The 14,297-nt window shown below is 42.0% G+C and overlaps 1 protein-coding gene across 5 annotated transcripts in view; it reads left to right on the top strand.

Moving 5' to 3' along the window:
• Window positions 1-14,297, top strand: part of CSMD3 (CUB and Sushi multiple domains 3) — a 3,270,409-nt gene that overhangs the window by 2,777,979 nt on the left and 478,133 nt on the right. For all 5 annotated transcript variants that reach the window (XM_069621531.1, XM_069621530.1, XM_069621528.1 and 2 more), the window contains 2 exons: window positions 1,351-1,536; window positions 3,761-3,955. In XM_069621531.1, the coding sequence (XP_069477632.1) occupies window positions 1,351-1,536; window positions 3,761-3,955 (381 nt within the window). The remainder of the gene's footprint in view (window positions 1-1,350; window positions 1,537-3,760; window positions 3,956-14,297) is intronic.

The following is a 14,297-nucleotide window of genomic DNA, read 5'->3' as shown; positions in this document are numbered from 1 at the left end:
AAGCGCGAAATCCAGAGGGCTTGTAATCATATCTATAACGATTCTGACTGCTGTAAAGCCATAAATCTCTCGAAGGCCTCGTACAGATCTTGGTTTACAGAGTATCACAGAACCAACATAAAACAGCAATGGCACACACTTGTACCAACAGGTGTACAGAACAATAGTCATGGACTCTGAAGAATAGTAAATGCCAAAACATTAGAGGAGAAGCATATTAGATCTAAAATTGCTAGACAGAGCATTGCCATCTTCCCTGATCTTGATGCCTCAGTTAGATGGATCTGTTCAGAATGCCCTGAGCAAATTTTGAATATTATTAGATCACTTAAAACCTCCAGGGCACCGGGTCTGGGAAGAATAGACCCACTTTGAGGTAGCCTGTTGCATATTCTTTTCATGATCATCGGCCTAAGTGGGCCCGTCCATGATTCATGGCCGAGTAGTATCATTGACCTGTATACAAGAAGGGCACTTGTTCTAATCCTAAAACCTATCAGATCTTGGCGATACTTGACCATCTGTCAAAAATATTTGCCCATGTAGTATTGGCTGAAAAAAACAACTAGGCTGACATTCAGATTAGTACCCGACGAGAGACAATTAGCCTGTTAGATGAAATCTGATTGGGTCTCGCCCGGTCCATACCCCACACAGAATACCTCTAATGTTCATCCCTGGTGAGGGGGTGTGGCAGGCCCTCAGCCAATGAGGAGGCTCGAAACAGGGCCATCCCCACTCCGAGCCTCCACACGGCTGGAGGCTGTCATCCTCACCTGCCGGGGATTCAGGTATGTTGTTTTTTTCCCCATCCCCCGGGTGTGAATCCGCTGGGAACACGTCAACCTGTGCGTTGGCAGTGCAATGTCACTTTACACCATGATTTAGGCCAGTAGTGTTTTTTTATGAATTTGGCCCATTTAGCACGGTGCAAAGAGTACTTTTGCAGTGCAAAATTACTTTTATCTGCAAAAATACACTTTGCACCGTTCTTTGAATTAGGGCTGGTGGAACGTGTTTATTGGCAGTGCAAAGTCTTTTTGCTGTGCTCTGAATGTTCCATGAATTAGGCCCTAAACCGCTATTTTTCAGAGACTTCTATATGAAGATGAACATGTTACCATTAACCGCTGTAAATATGATCTAATTGATAAGCAAAGGCACTTTGAAATGGGGTTTCCTTATAATGAATTTTGGATATGACTGACTAATAGTACTGCAATGCTTTATTTAGTGATGGGTAGTTTTCATTTTATCTAGTTAAGCATGGGACAGTTGCTGCATGCTGTATTGCTTCTGAGAATGCACAATGCACAGCTTTCATTTACTTTTGTCTGTTTTATATTCTAGCAATATCCTGTGGGATCCCAAAAGCGCCCTTGTACGGTGGGATATTAACAACAGATTACTTAGTGGGAACGAGTGTTACCTATTTTTGCAATGACGGGTATAGACTATCCTCCAAGGAGCTCACCACTGCAGTATGCCAACCAGATGGCACCTGGAGCAATCATAATAAAACACCTCGTTGTGTAGGTAAGGAACACATTGAAATGCCATTACGATTATATTCAGAATGTTGCCGAAATTTGGTTCCAGATTGATGAAAGCAGCTGAGATCTAAATTAGTATTGGTTTTGTAGCTAGCCATTTGTCTAGATAAAAGTTATAGCAGGAGAGATGTGACTTTATTACAGATGGTTAGAATAAAGATATTCAATAAATTATCAAACTCATTTGAAACCAAGAATGTAAGTTATGACTTTGTTGTTTTGCGTCTCAAGCTACCTTGAGTCTCGAGCCTTTCCGGGGAAACAATTTTCATGAGAAATCCCCATTCAGAAACAGGCCTTACATTGTATTTCATTTCTGCAATGCTTTCGTTCTACGTTACCTTACGAGATGGGTCTCCAAGAGCAGTCCTCCAGAACCCCACCACACAAGGGTTTCCAGATAGTCATAAACTATTTAAATGAGTGCCATTTATATTTAGCATATTCATGCGTGTTTTATCTGGATAGCCTGAAAGCATAAAGAGGACAGACATCTCAAAACATTGAATGAAGTATAGATGTCATTTTTAAATACTAATTTGCAGTTTAACCTGGCCATAAGCTTCTCTTTGACATATCTAAATTTCAATTAATGAATCACCTGTGTAACTATTGCAAGAGTTAATGGCTACTCACCATGTTGTATCTCTTCCTCAGCAATTATTAGCATTATAACTCTACACCTCAATTGGCAACATGTGGTGCATATGTTATGTTATGTTATTTGGCATTTATATAGCGCCTTATGTATCATTGGTATGATCTTAAAGCGCTGGTAGGATGAACGCCCTCGGGAACCGTAGTTCAAGTCAGAAGAGAGAGAAAAGTCATAAAGTGCGTGTGTGCACCAGATATGTGTGCAACTGGTGTGGCAGTTGCATGATAGCTGCTTCCTAGTGGTAGGTGTGGTGGTTGGGAGGTCATTTCATTCTGGAGGGGTGATGCCCAGACTGATTTGTGGCTGCGTTAGGCCTGAGGAGACGCTTAAGCTAGCGGTATATGCTAGCTTGCTGTGTTTACATTAGGGTGATGAGCAGTCTGTGATGGGTGTTAGTATGAGAACAGCTATACCGAATGTGTCATAGTATCGCTGTGTTCTAGTTGAGTGTTGGTGTATAGGAGAGAGTAAGCGTGGTAGTGTAATTTGGTGGTTATCAGTTAGGCGCTTGAGATCGAGCACTCCATCAGTACCAATTATTCTATTTGTTTTATTTACTTTGTCCATTCATTCCCCTTCATCTGTTCATCCATTTTGTGTGTGTTATCCATTTAATCTATTAGTCCTTTGATCATTTCATCCACTCCGCACATCGACCACATACCATACTCTATTCGTTCTGTAGACCAATTTCATCTGTTTCATCTTTCTTATTCATTCGGTTAGCTCCATGTGTTCCACTCATTCCATCAGTTCCATCCATCCAATCCGTTCGATCCGCGCTATCCGTTCCATCCACTCCATCCGTTCCATCGGCATCATCGTTTCCATCTGCACCATTCGTTCCATCCGCACCATCCGTTCCATCTGCACCATTCGTTCCATCCGCACCATCCATTCCATCCACTCGATGTGGTCCATGCATTCCGTCTGTACCATCCAGACCATCTGTCCCATCCACTCCATCCGTTTCATCCACTCCATCGTTTTCATCCACTCCATCTTTTTCATCCACTCTATTCGTTTCATCCACTCCGTCTGTTTCATCCACTCCGTCCGTTGCATCCACTTTGTCCGTTTTGTCCACTCCGTCGTTTCATCCACTCCATCCGTTTCTTCCACTCCATCCGTTCCATCCACATCATCCGTTTCATCCACACCATCCGATCGATCCACACCATCTGATCAATCCACACCATCCGTTCCATCCACACCATCTGTTCCATCCACACCATCCATGCTGATTTCTTGCTTATTAAGAAGGCTGTTGTAAAGGTGTTTTCATCTATTTCAACTTGCCCAAATAATAAAAGGTATATGCTGATCCTCTTCTTATTCAGAAAGTCACTTTAAAGTCGTGTTCAGCTGTTTGAAGTTGCACTTAGGTCAATGTAATTAAAAACAATAAAAATAAAAAAAGAAAGAAAGACATTTAATCCAAAACGATAGTATTCAAAGTGCAAAAATGTCAGTAGTTTCATAGTGTAAACGCTTCTCCTTTTCTACAGTACCTCTTGCTGACCATGCATCTATTCGTCTTTTTTTCAAGTTGTAACTTGTGCCAGCATAAACTCATTTATCCTGGAACATGGACGATGGCGCATAGTGAACGGCTCGCACTATGAGTACAAAACAAAAGTGGTTTTCAGCTGCGATCCGGGCTACTTCAGATTAGGACCAGCGTCTATTGAATGCCTTCCAAACGGGACTTGGAGCTGGAGGAACGAGCGACCCGAGTGCCAGGGTAAGTAAACCCTGCTTAGTATAAAAATGATGGCATACTCTCTTGCCCTTCACTTGGCCTGTTTGGATGGGTAGTCATTTGGGAACCAATGATATTCATGTGTAGCCATTTTCCCCAATCATATTCCGTTTTAGTCATTTTCAATTAATGAAAGAAAATCGAATGGATAATGTATGTTGTGTGCACCTTCCTTCAACCATCACTCTTTCAAGATCAGAGGCTAATCTGGGCCCCATCATCTCCAGTGCTCTTCTGTGAACCTTGAATGAAGGCACCACCAGCATCAGTGTCAGGGGGAAGAATGGCCCCTCTTTTTTTGAGTTGACTATTACCTTCTTTATGACATGATGAGTAATAAAAAAAAAAAAGTTTTTCAGTGCCCGAACGAAACCAGAAATATCTGTTCAATGACTTCACCGAAGGATACCCTACACTAGATCAGTCTCCTAGTCTCGCCACATAATGTTCAACACTACACATTATACAAAATGGATGCCTGCATACTTTTGAAAACCAGAATTTTATAGCACATTAATAATCTATTTGCTCATTTGACATTGAAGAAAATGAGAGTTGTATTCATTTCTTTTGCTTAGCAATACTTTAAAATAATACATATTTGGAGTGAACCTCTCGTTTAAGCATACCGGGCTGCTTTTCATGCTTTTTATAACGTTCATAGGACTGTGCACTACTATCAACGTTCTAACAAGGAAACCACCATGCCCTGTTTATTCAGTTAAGCAGGGGGTGATTGCCTGGTCCTTTAAAAGCTAGCGGTTAAGGGTCATCCTGTACAACCATGCAACTTGAAGTTGATTCCCAGCCTCTTTATTTCTTAAGTGCATCACATTTTATTTAGAAACATCTGTGCACATTGAAAATAGAATTATGATTAAAAAGAAGGGACAGTGCGGACTATGGCCTAAGGAGCTTAAATCTACGAAAAGAGAGAGACACACAAATTCCTTTGCCGCGTACAGAGACCTAGCTGGAATGATGGCACCACCTTTATCGTCATTGAATTCAATTTGTACAAACCTTTAAGTTAACTCAAATCTCCTGTCACTTATCTTCTTAATGCACCTCTATTCAAACTACACTGACAAGATGGCACCCAATTCGTTGTGATAGGACACACAATGTGGAACTAATTGTTGATCCAGAGGTACTCTGCCTTTCCTCTCCTTCCCCCAGAAGGTCATGGTTTCTCAAACTCTGGTTCTCTCTAGCTTGGACTATTGTAACAGCCTCTATCTAAATCTACCTGCCTCTACTCTCCGCCCTCTGCAACTAATCCAGAACAGGACTGTGAGTCCTTGTCCTCAAGCCCTGGGATCGTATCTCCCCAGCTCTGAAATCTCTCCACTGGCTAAATTCAAAACCCTCTGCATTGTCCGCAAGGCTTTCTGGGGCCTGGGTCCAAAATACCTTCAGCTATCCCTCCACAAATACCTCCCCTCTCGAGCTCTTCACTCCTCTACTTCCAACTCACTCAGGGTCAGTCGTTTTTCTAAGAAACAAGCTGGGGGTAGATCTCTGTCTTCGGCTGGGGCCTCCCTCTGGAACAGCCTCCCTGCCACTCTAAAACCTGAGGAGAACCATCTCCGGTTCCGGAAGCACCTCAAGACCTTCCTCATTCCTTCTGCCTTCGCTCCCCATCTCCCCTGCTGATCTGTTCTCTCTTGGCACCCTGCACCTAGCCACTCTCTGTCGTTTGGGCCCAGGTACCTGCTCATCCAGCCACCCTCCCGCACTGCCTCCGGGCCACCCCTTGCACCGGGGTCTCTATCTGTACCCATACAGCGCCCCCTTTTTCTTCCTGCACTTATCAGACCTACCCTGTCTGCTGCCTTAAACCTAGCACTTGCAAATTGCTGGCTGCATTGCCACTGTTTGTTGCCTTTATTATTTATTTATTGTTATTTATCTGTTTCTCCTCTGCTTCACACTTTCCACCTCTCCCCCCTTCCATGCACTTTTCCACTCCCCCCTCTCCCATGCACTTGCGCGTTCTCAATGTCACTGGGCCTAGTAAGATCTCTGTTTTGTTCTCCCCTGTTCTCCCCTGTTCCTCTCCCTTGCCTTGTCGCGCTCTGAAACATTTGTGTACGGGCACGATAGAAATAAAATATCAATCAATCAATCAATCCTCCAGAGACTTCAGAAAAACTTCAGAAAATCTGCAGCTAATACAAATCAGAGATGAGTAAACTGCTTCTTGGAATGATTGGCCCACTCTAGACCAGGGCCACCAGAACCACGACTGAACTTCCAAAAGCACTCAAGCCAATCCCCCCTGCAGTATCATGGTCTTTGTCTTCTTCTATAAAAACATGAAAGTCAATGGTTTATCAGACCTATCCACAGGAGCTCTTGTGTACAGGCATGTTATAAATGCCATATAATATCATATCAAAGTGCAATAATTAACTTCAAATACTGAGATCTGGGATAGTTTGATGGGATATCCTTCCACTGCTATTCAAAACCAGTTCTGATAAATTTAAATGGCTGCATAATTCTTCCAAATGTTTCATTGCGTCAATACATTAAAAAAAATATACATTTCAAATTTAGAGAAATGTTTTACACAAATGGTACATTTTAGAAAATTATCTTACAAACTGAGAGAATGAAAAATGGTAACATGTAGTGGTAAATGGTTCACATGATGAAGAAAGTGCATTATTGTATTGCATTACTGTTACATGTTTTCATAAGCAACTTTGCACCGGAGTTGGGCAGCTACATATTTTAACTCCAGATGTTTTTTTAGAAAATACACCTTGCATAGAGGACACACTATATAGACATTGTTAAACTGAGAAGTCAATCTGTAATGATGGCACAACAATATCAGGGAATAAGACCAGACATGTGATAGTTATGCTTCTATATGGCAATATTGACAATGTGGTGCGTGCTTGGCCATCAATGCCCTAATAGCCCAAGCCATGGGGGTATAGGGGTGAATTTAATAAAGACAAAACACTAATAAACTAAATATGAGGTGCTTGAATTATAACGTGTATTGTGAAAATTGAAAACTATATCATTAAAAGCACAACTATGCATAACACAATAGGTAATGTCACATTCCATCAACTCAGAAGTGTAACCATGTCCTTATGAGTTTAAATAACTTGCATGTTAGCATTGTTTTCACTTCCGTATGTGTACCTCATTTTGAATATGTGGATATCGATATTCACATTGAATAGTGTTTACTTCCATAACAGTAACATATTTACCAAATGCATTGTCAATTCTCAAAATAAATATGCCCTCACGTACTCGTTGTTTTTAACTAAGTATTCATTGAAAGTGTGTGTGCTTTTGAAATTGCATACAGAAACCAAACTGTATTGTGAGTGCAGTAAATATGTGTTTTAAATAGACGTACAGTACATTTGGTAGTTGGAGAAAAGAATTAACATTGTCAACTGTATCTCATATAATGATCCCTTTACGATTCAAAAGAATGCACATCTATTAATGAATACATGTTGTTGAAGTGTGTGGGGCTTTACAAGTCATGGTTAGTCATCTAGCAGATCATTGTCTTTGATAAATCGTCTGCACCCACACACACTCGTGATTAGCTCAGGGAAAATGCCAAATACATCTAGGAAATATAAACCTTCTGCATTCCTCTTTGTCTCTTTGACATGCAGTTCTCACTCTCCTCCTTCACAATATATGTCTCTTCCACTAAACTTCTCCAACTTCTATTCCCTATTATATGACCCCTTCTCCTCTCACTTCCAACTGCTATCTTTCAGCCATAATTCTCAGAATTCTCCCTCATGGATTACCCCTTTCATGCGCACAGGCATGTGTTAGCTGCTGCACTAATGGAGAAGTACCCACTCGCATGAGAACCATCAACTCTACCTCACTGACCTAAACTCTATCAAGTCCTCTCGTGATTGAGCAAAAACAGAATTTTACTTGACTCTCACTCTAACCATCCCAGCCAACTACAGGGCACCCTAAAGTCACTCCTCCCATCTCCTTAATGTATGACTATCAACTCCCCTCTCACAGCTAATGATTTGGCGTAATACTTTGCTGTAAACCTTTGCTTTTGCCATTCTTCCTGTTGCACCAGTGAGTACCCCAAGCTTCCTAATATGGTACTGTTTCTCCACACTCTTTTACCCACTCATAATGCATTTGCTCCTGCTCCTCCTACTGCTCCTACTCACCTTTCTTAGGCTTTCTCCAATAATGCTAATACTTCCTCCGTTCCTATCCTTATTAAAAAACCCTACCCCATCTCCATCTCTATTCCACCTCCTTCCAAAAAACAAATTTGACAAGCTAACCATACCCCCTCTAACACCTATCCACCTTGCCTCTCTTACTCTGAGACACAACTTCTCTACCTTAGCTCATCAACTGTACATAGCAAAGCTTCATTTATATCTGACTATTTTCACTCCAGCTCCCCCCCCCCTTAGACCTTCTTGCTATCACTAAAACATGAATTTCTCCATCTGACACTGCCATTCAAAACTATCCTTCATTCACTCTCCTCGGCTGACAGGCAGATAGATCATCTACTCTCTTCCCACCTCAATGCCTCACAAATCTCTAATGCCACACCCTCTCCTATCTCTTTTGACTTCTCCATCTCTACTATGTTTCTGCCTCACTCAGTGCACATACTCTCCAGCTATCTCCCTCCTGGTCCCCCTTGACCTTTCTTTGATAATATTGGGGAAATCCTTGATTCTCTTACCACTGAACATCACCTCATTCTCGTAGGTAACTTTAACCTTTCTTCTCCAACCACTTCTAAGAAATCTGAACTTCAGTCTTTTTCTAGTGGCCATGCTGTCTACTCTATCCATGACCTACCTACACAGGCACATGGTAACTCTTTGGACCTCTTATTTATATCCACCTCTCTCTCAGCCAATAGTACTTCCGTCACACCATCCATATGTGATCACTCAATTGTTTCCACCACCATCTCCTTTCCACCCTTTGACCTTTCCTCACCACTTGCTTCACCTTTTTCTCAAAGGAAATGTAAATATTACACCATTCCCCCTTTCTCCCTGACCTACAGTTCTAACTGTCATCCTTCACAGCCGATGCCTCTTCCACCAACACTGCCTTCTCTAGCTTCCAATCCCTGCTATATGTCTCATTTTCCTCTCACTTCCCACTAATTACTTTCACCCCTAAGTCTCAGAATCCTGAATCATGCATCACTCTTCTGACCTCTCTATCAATGTTTCCAGCTGTCTCTCATTATATGTTGGATGGCTTTGCACTCTCTGATGTTAAACTGTACCAAAACAAAGATGCTGTTCTCACCTGACAAAACCTCTCTCTCTTCCTCTTCCTACCCAGTTCCCACCTGAGATTCTCCCCTACTCTTCATAAGCTAGAAACCTCTGTCAAAACTGGAGCAGCAGCTCTCCTTGACCTCCTAAATATTTGAAAAATCAGACACGGCCTTCCTTTCAACACTGCTAATCATCTATTAACCACTTGTATCTTCTCTAAACATAACTACTGTGCCAGCATCCTCTTTGGTCACCCCAACTATGCTTTCCATCCTCTCAACAAGATCATTAACTTTGGTACCATGACTCTCTTTGACCTCTTCATTTCACACCTACTTCATGGTACCATCACCCGACCGGATGGCTGATGATGCAAAATAGGGCCTGATTTAAATGTCTTCTGCTGGTTCACATATCTATCCACAGTAAGGCACTACTGTATCTATCCTTCTCTATCTAACTCTACAAGCCTCTGTAATCTCCTCCCTTGCCCCCGACTACCCTTGTGGCTCCTTGCCCTCCCTGTGCTTCCTCTGTTAACCGCTCTTTCTCTCTTCTTACTCTACTTGCATGAAATCCTCTTCTCCCGGACATCCGAGAAACAGTCCACACAGATTTGTTCAAAACCAAGCCAAAAGCCTACATCCACGTCTCTGAGATTCTCTTTTAACCTAGCTCTTATCTGCCTGCTAACTCACAATTTCTTCTCACCTTTAACCTTCCCCTGTCCCTCACTTCTTCTGCGTTCACTCTAGCACTTCATCCATAATGGTGAATCCCAAGCACAGCTGGCCATTCCACCTATGTCCAATGTTGGTTGTCCTTAATCTATGCATGTCCACTTATGTATTGTCCCAGGAATTTCAATTTACTCATCTCCACAACCTGGTCAGAAGGTCCCTCAAACTCACTCATTGTAAGAAGTGCAATGCTTTGTGATCAAAAGAGCCTTGTTTCTCATATATAAATACATAAATAAACATATTACCCCAAAGGCAGGGGGAAAGGGGGCCAATACAGAGTGTGGGAGAACTTAACCGGCAAGTGCTTTTTCGAAGCAGATCAACGGAGGCAGGTTGGTCAAGACAGTGCCTCTTCATGTTGGGAATGGCTCTCCAGCTCTCTCCCATTATCCATAAGAATGTACCCAGGCTTCTAATACAAATGGCTACATAATTGGCTCCTGGAATTCCAGAGTCCATAATTCATTCCTGAACGTGGATTTTAACAATATGTTCAGAGGGGCCAAATTAATTTTCCTACAAGAACCTTTGCTAATAGAATCCCCAACCATCGATGGGTATATTTCTCTCAGCACCCATCCAAAAAAGTCTGATACAGGGCCCTATTTCCTGTCAAAGTAAGGGTCGAGGGCCTGCAGTTGACAAAGGTAATGGATTTCATCAAAGGTACGAAGACACTTCTCATAAACATCTACTACAATCCCCTCACTGGGGAATTCAGAGGCAGAGTGGGTACATTTTTTTCAGGATAATTTCAATGGTGACCATAAACTATCTGACCAAACTGGGGTGGATCTGTCCCAAGCAACACCCTGGAAAAGCAAGTTTGTTAAGGAAGATATTGAAATGATAATCAGAATCCTAAACAATTCATGGGACAAATACATTTTCAGAAAAAATGCAGCATTATGTGCGGACATTCTAAGCAATTTATTTCAGCAAATAGCTACAACAAGGAAGTGCCCCACCTCTTGGTGCGCTCAATTCAGATCTCCATATTCAAAAAGGGAGATTTGGGTTCTCACAGAAACTATCGCCCTATATTTCATTAATAGACACCACATGTAAGGTTTTTGCAATAATGATTTTGAGTGAGTTAAGAACTTGGTTTGAATCAACACATCATTTTCATCTCCTGCAGGCAGGATTCAGGAGGGGACTCAGCGTGCTCCAGAGTGGCCTGACTCTTCAGGCATGCCTTTCTGAGATCAATGGCACACTCCCAAATACCTGTATGTGGCGACCATTGACCTCTCAGCAGCCTTCGATGATGTGGACCTACCTCGACTCTGACAGAAGTTGGCTAGCTGGAGCATAGAGCCAGGTCTTCAGTCCATGATCTGTATGTTATATTCTAACAACTCTACCAAAGTGAGACTTAACACAATGGGAGATTGGTTCAGAATTATCCAGGTCACGAGGGGAGTCCACCCACTCTTTTCAAACTTTATATGGAAGACCTTTGGGAGGAAGCCAATACATGGGGTGGGGGGTTCCCCTGTATGGTTGGACTTGCAAGTGGGATGCATCGCATATGCCAATGACGTAGTCTTGGTGGATTACACTCTGGCAGGGCTGCAGCAATCTTTGACAGGGTTAATTAACTACCTGGCCGAGAACCATTTTACAGTAAATCTGGCCAAATCATATGTCATGTTGTGTACTAGGAGGAAAAAACTAACGGGCTATACTTGGGAAATTACTCACATTCTCATTCTGAAAGTCAAATGTATGTGATATTTGGCCATGTAGGCTCCCATAAAGCGAAACAAAGAGTCAAAGAAGCCAGGATGAAAGAGTAAGTAGTGGCATGCATGTCATTAGCTAAGGCAGTGAAACATAGGCTGTGCGAATTTTCATTGCTGCACGCAATTGAATTTTATCAAACTAAGATTACACCAATTGTTCTTTATGGGTGTGAACTCACGCACAGCAGGCGTAGGAAGTTCTACAACACTCTGGTAGGGAGGATTGCGAAGAGAGCTTTGGGCCTTCCCATTTCTGTACCTATCACCCTGATTAGGCTGGAGCTGGATCTTGTGTCCTCACTTTATTTTTTTAAGATGACTAGAGCAGAGAAGTCACATCGACTATTATCTTTATACGATAATGGGAAAAGGTGTTAATCCTGTCTTAACCAAGTTTTAAAAAAAGGTGTGACCAATTGGGTTTGCAGGAGCCCGTATTGGACGCAATTTTTAAAACCAAGGTTAAAAGGTGGGATAACTCTGAAGACTTGCAAGATATAGGGCGATTAAAAGATATAGCGGACCAGAACCACTTCATCTACTTATGAGGGAAATCAGACTGTATCTTAAAACATGTCCATCGGCTAAACTGAGAGATCTGTATCTCAGGTTTAGACTTAACTGCCAGCCAACTTTAAAAATCATTGGGCCCAAATTGGGGATTCCAGCGGAGCTGCGTCCCTGCAGATGCTGTGGAGTGGAAACAGAGACATTGAGGCACCTGGTTCTCTTCTGCCCAGGTGGATGGACAGTAGGATTGCTTCCTTCGAACCCTTCATTTCTCATTGAGTGTCATCATTTCTGTTGACTTCTGGCATCACCTGATGACAATCGTCCAAATGACATTGACCCTGGCACTTGAAAAATTGTTGCTATTTTTGACAGCCTCATGGAAGTGACTATGGATGCTCAGATGGAACTTGAGAATTGCAATACATTATAGGTTGACACTTCTATAGGCACGCTTTGTGTTAGGTAATGATCGACAAGTGTTGTCAGCCTGGCAGAATCTAATTTCACCATTGTCCTGTGACTATGAGAGCAGGAGCAGTCTTTGGCATTCAACTCTGTATTCATTTGAGGGGACCTGTCGACTATTGTATTAATGTTAGAATGGTCACAGTTGCGTATTGTAAATTGCTTCCTTTTAGTCTTATTTTTATTTCTATGTTGTTTGACAATTTGGTTTCATTGAACTACAATGTAAAAGTACTTTGTGTACTATAAGCATTTAAAGAAAATACACATTGAAAACTAAAGAGTCTCTCCTGACCTTCCTCACTCACTATCCTCCTACATGCTGCGGTCTTCCTACTGTAGCATCATCCTCTGCCTCTAATTTAGACACACTAATACTGAAGAAGTCTTATCTCTACTGATGAAGGCTAATCCCTCTTGTGCCCCATCCAATCGTCTTGCTCCTCATCCTGTCAAGCCTATTTCCCCTCTAGTGGCCTTTCAACTTGTGGAATTCTTCAACCTGTCCTTCAACTCTTCTTGCTTTCCCTCTATTTTCAAAATGGCCATGGTCATCAATCTCCTAAAAAGCAAGGTGCTATCCCACACCTACTGGCTAACCTTCACCCTGTGTCTCTCCTTGAACAGCAACACCTCTCAACTCACTTCTCTAACTGCTGGTATTCCACAAGGCTCTGTCTCTGTTCCCCTCCTCTTTAAACTCTACACTTCTGTTCTTGAGGCACTAATCGTCTCCTTCATACCATGTCTGCATAGAGATACCATCAATGTCACATGGGGGTCCCCTGTAGACCCTGGCACTGTCTATGTGACCCCTGGTTATGGGTTGCAGAGGCTGAGAGAAACTGGAAGTAAAGAGAGCTCAGACGAGTGACAACTTTACAGTCAGATTCGGCAGCATCCACTGCCCCATGTTATGAAGGGCATGAGCTCAGGCTTCAAAAATAAATAATTTATTTTTGAAGTCACTCTGTTATTTCTGTTACAGTTTTCAATAATGTAAATAATGTATCTTTCAAATCCGAGTGATTGTAACCATTTATCTTTACTCAACCTTAAACGAGAGATCGAAATTGTGATAAAATACCTACTGCCCGAATTAATACAACATGATTAGTGTCTCAAATGCTTTCTCAGCCCACACATTTCTAAAAAAAAAAAGCAGCGATCTCAATCATAAAGGTGAAACAGGCACAAATAAGAGATATACCTATCTAAACCGTGTGTAGTAACTTAGACAGAGGGCAGACAATAGTCTTAATAGGGGTGTGATTGTGAGACAGTAGCAACCAAAACATCAATAGCATAACAGTCCTTTAAAAACACCTATATGCAAACAGACCTGTACTAGATAATACTAACAAAACCCCACCTCTGTAAAGGAAGACAGAGAAATGCAGAATGCAATGATGCACGCAGGAAGCAAAATATAACACATCACTATAATGTTTTAAAAAAGGATACATATTTGAGGAATGAGGCACAAGAGGCTTAACCAGTCTCTAGGGTCCCATCCAAACGTTCAGAAGGGTTGGGGCCTTCCACTAGTACCCTAATCAGTTCTACACAG

Source organism: Ambystoma mexicanum, chromosome 5q (genome assembly GCF_040938575.1).
Source record: "Ambystoma mexicanum isolate Mex_15411 chromosome 5q, UKY_AmexF1_1, whole genome shotgun sequence".
Taxonomy (NCBI): domain Eukaryota; kingdom Metazoa; phylum Chordata; class Amphibia; order Caudata; family Ambystomatidae; genus Ambystoma; species Ambystoma mexicanum.
The sequence above is the reverse complement of the archived record's forward strand: the minus strand, read 5'-3'. Positions and strand labels throughout refer to the sequence as shown.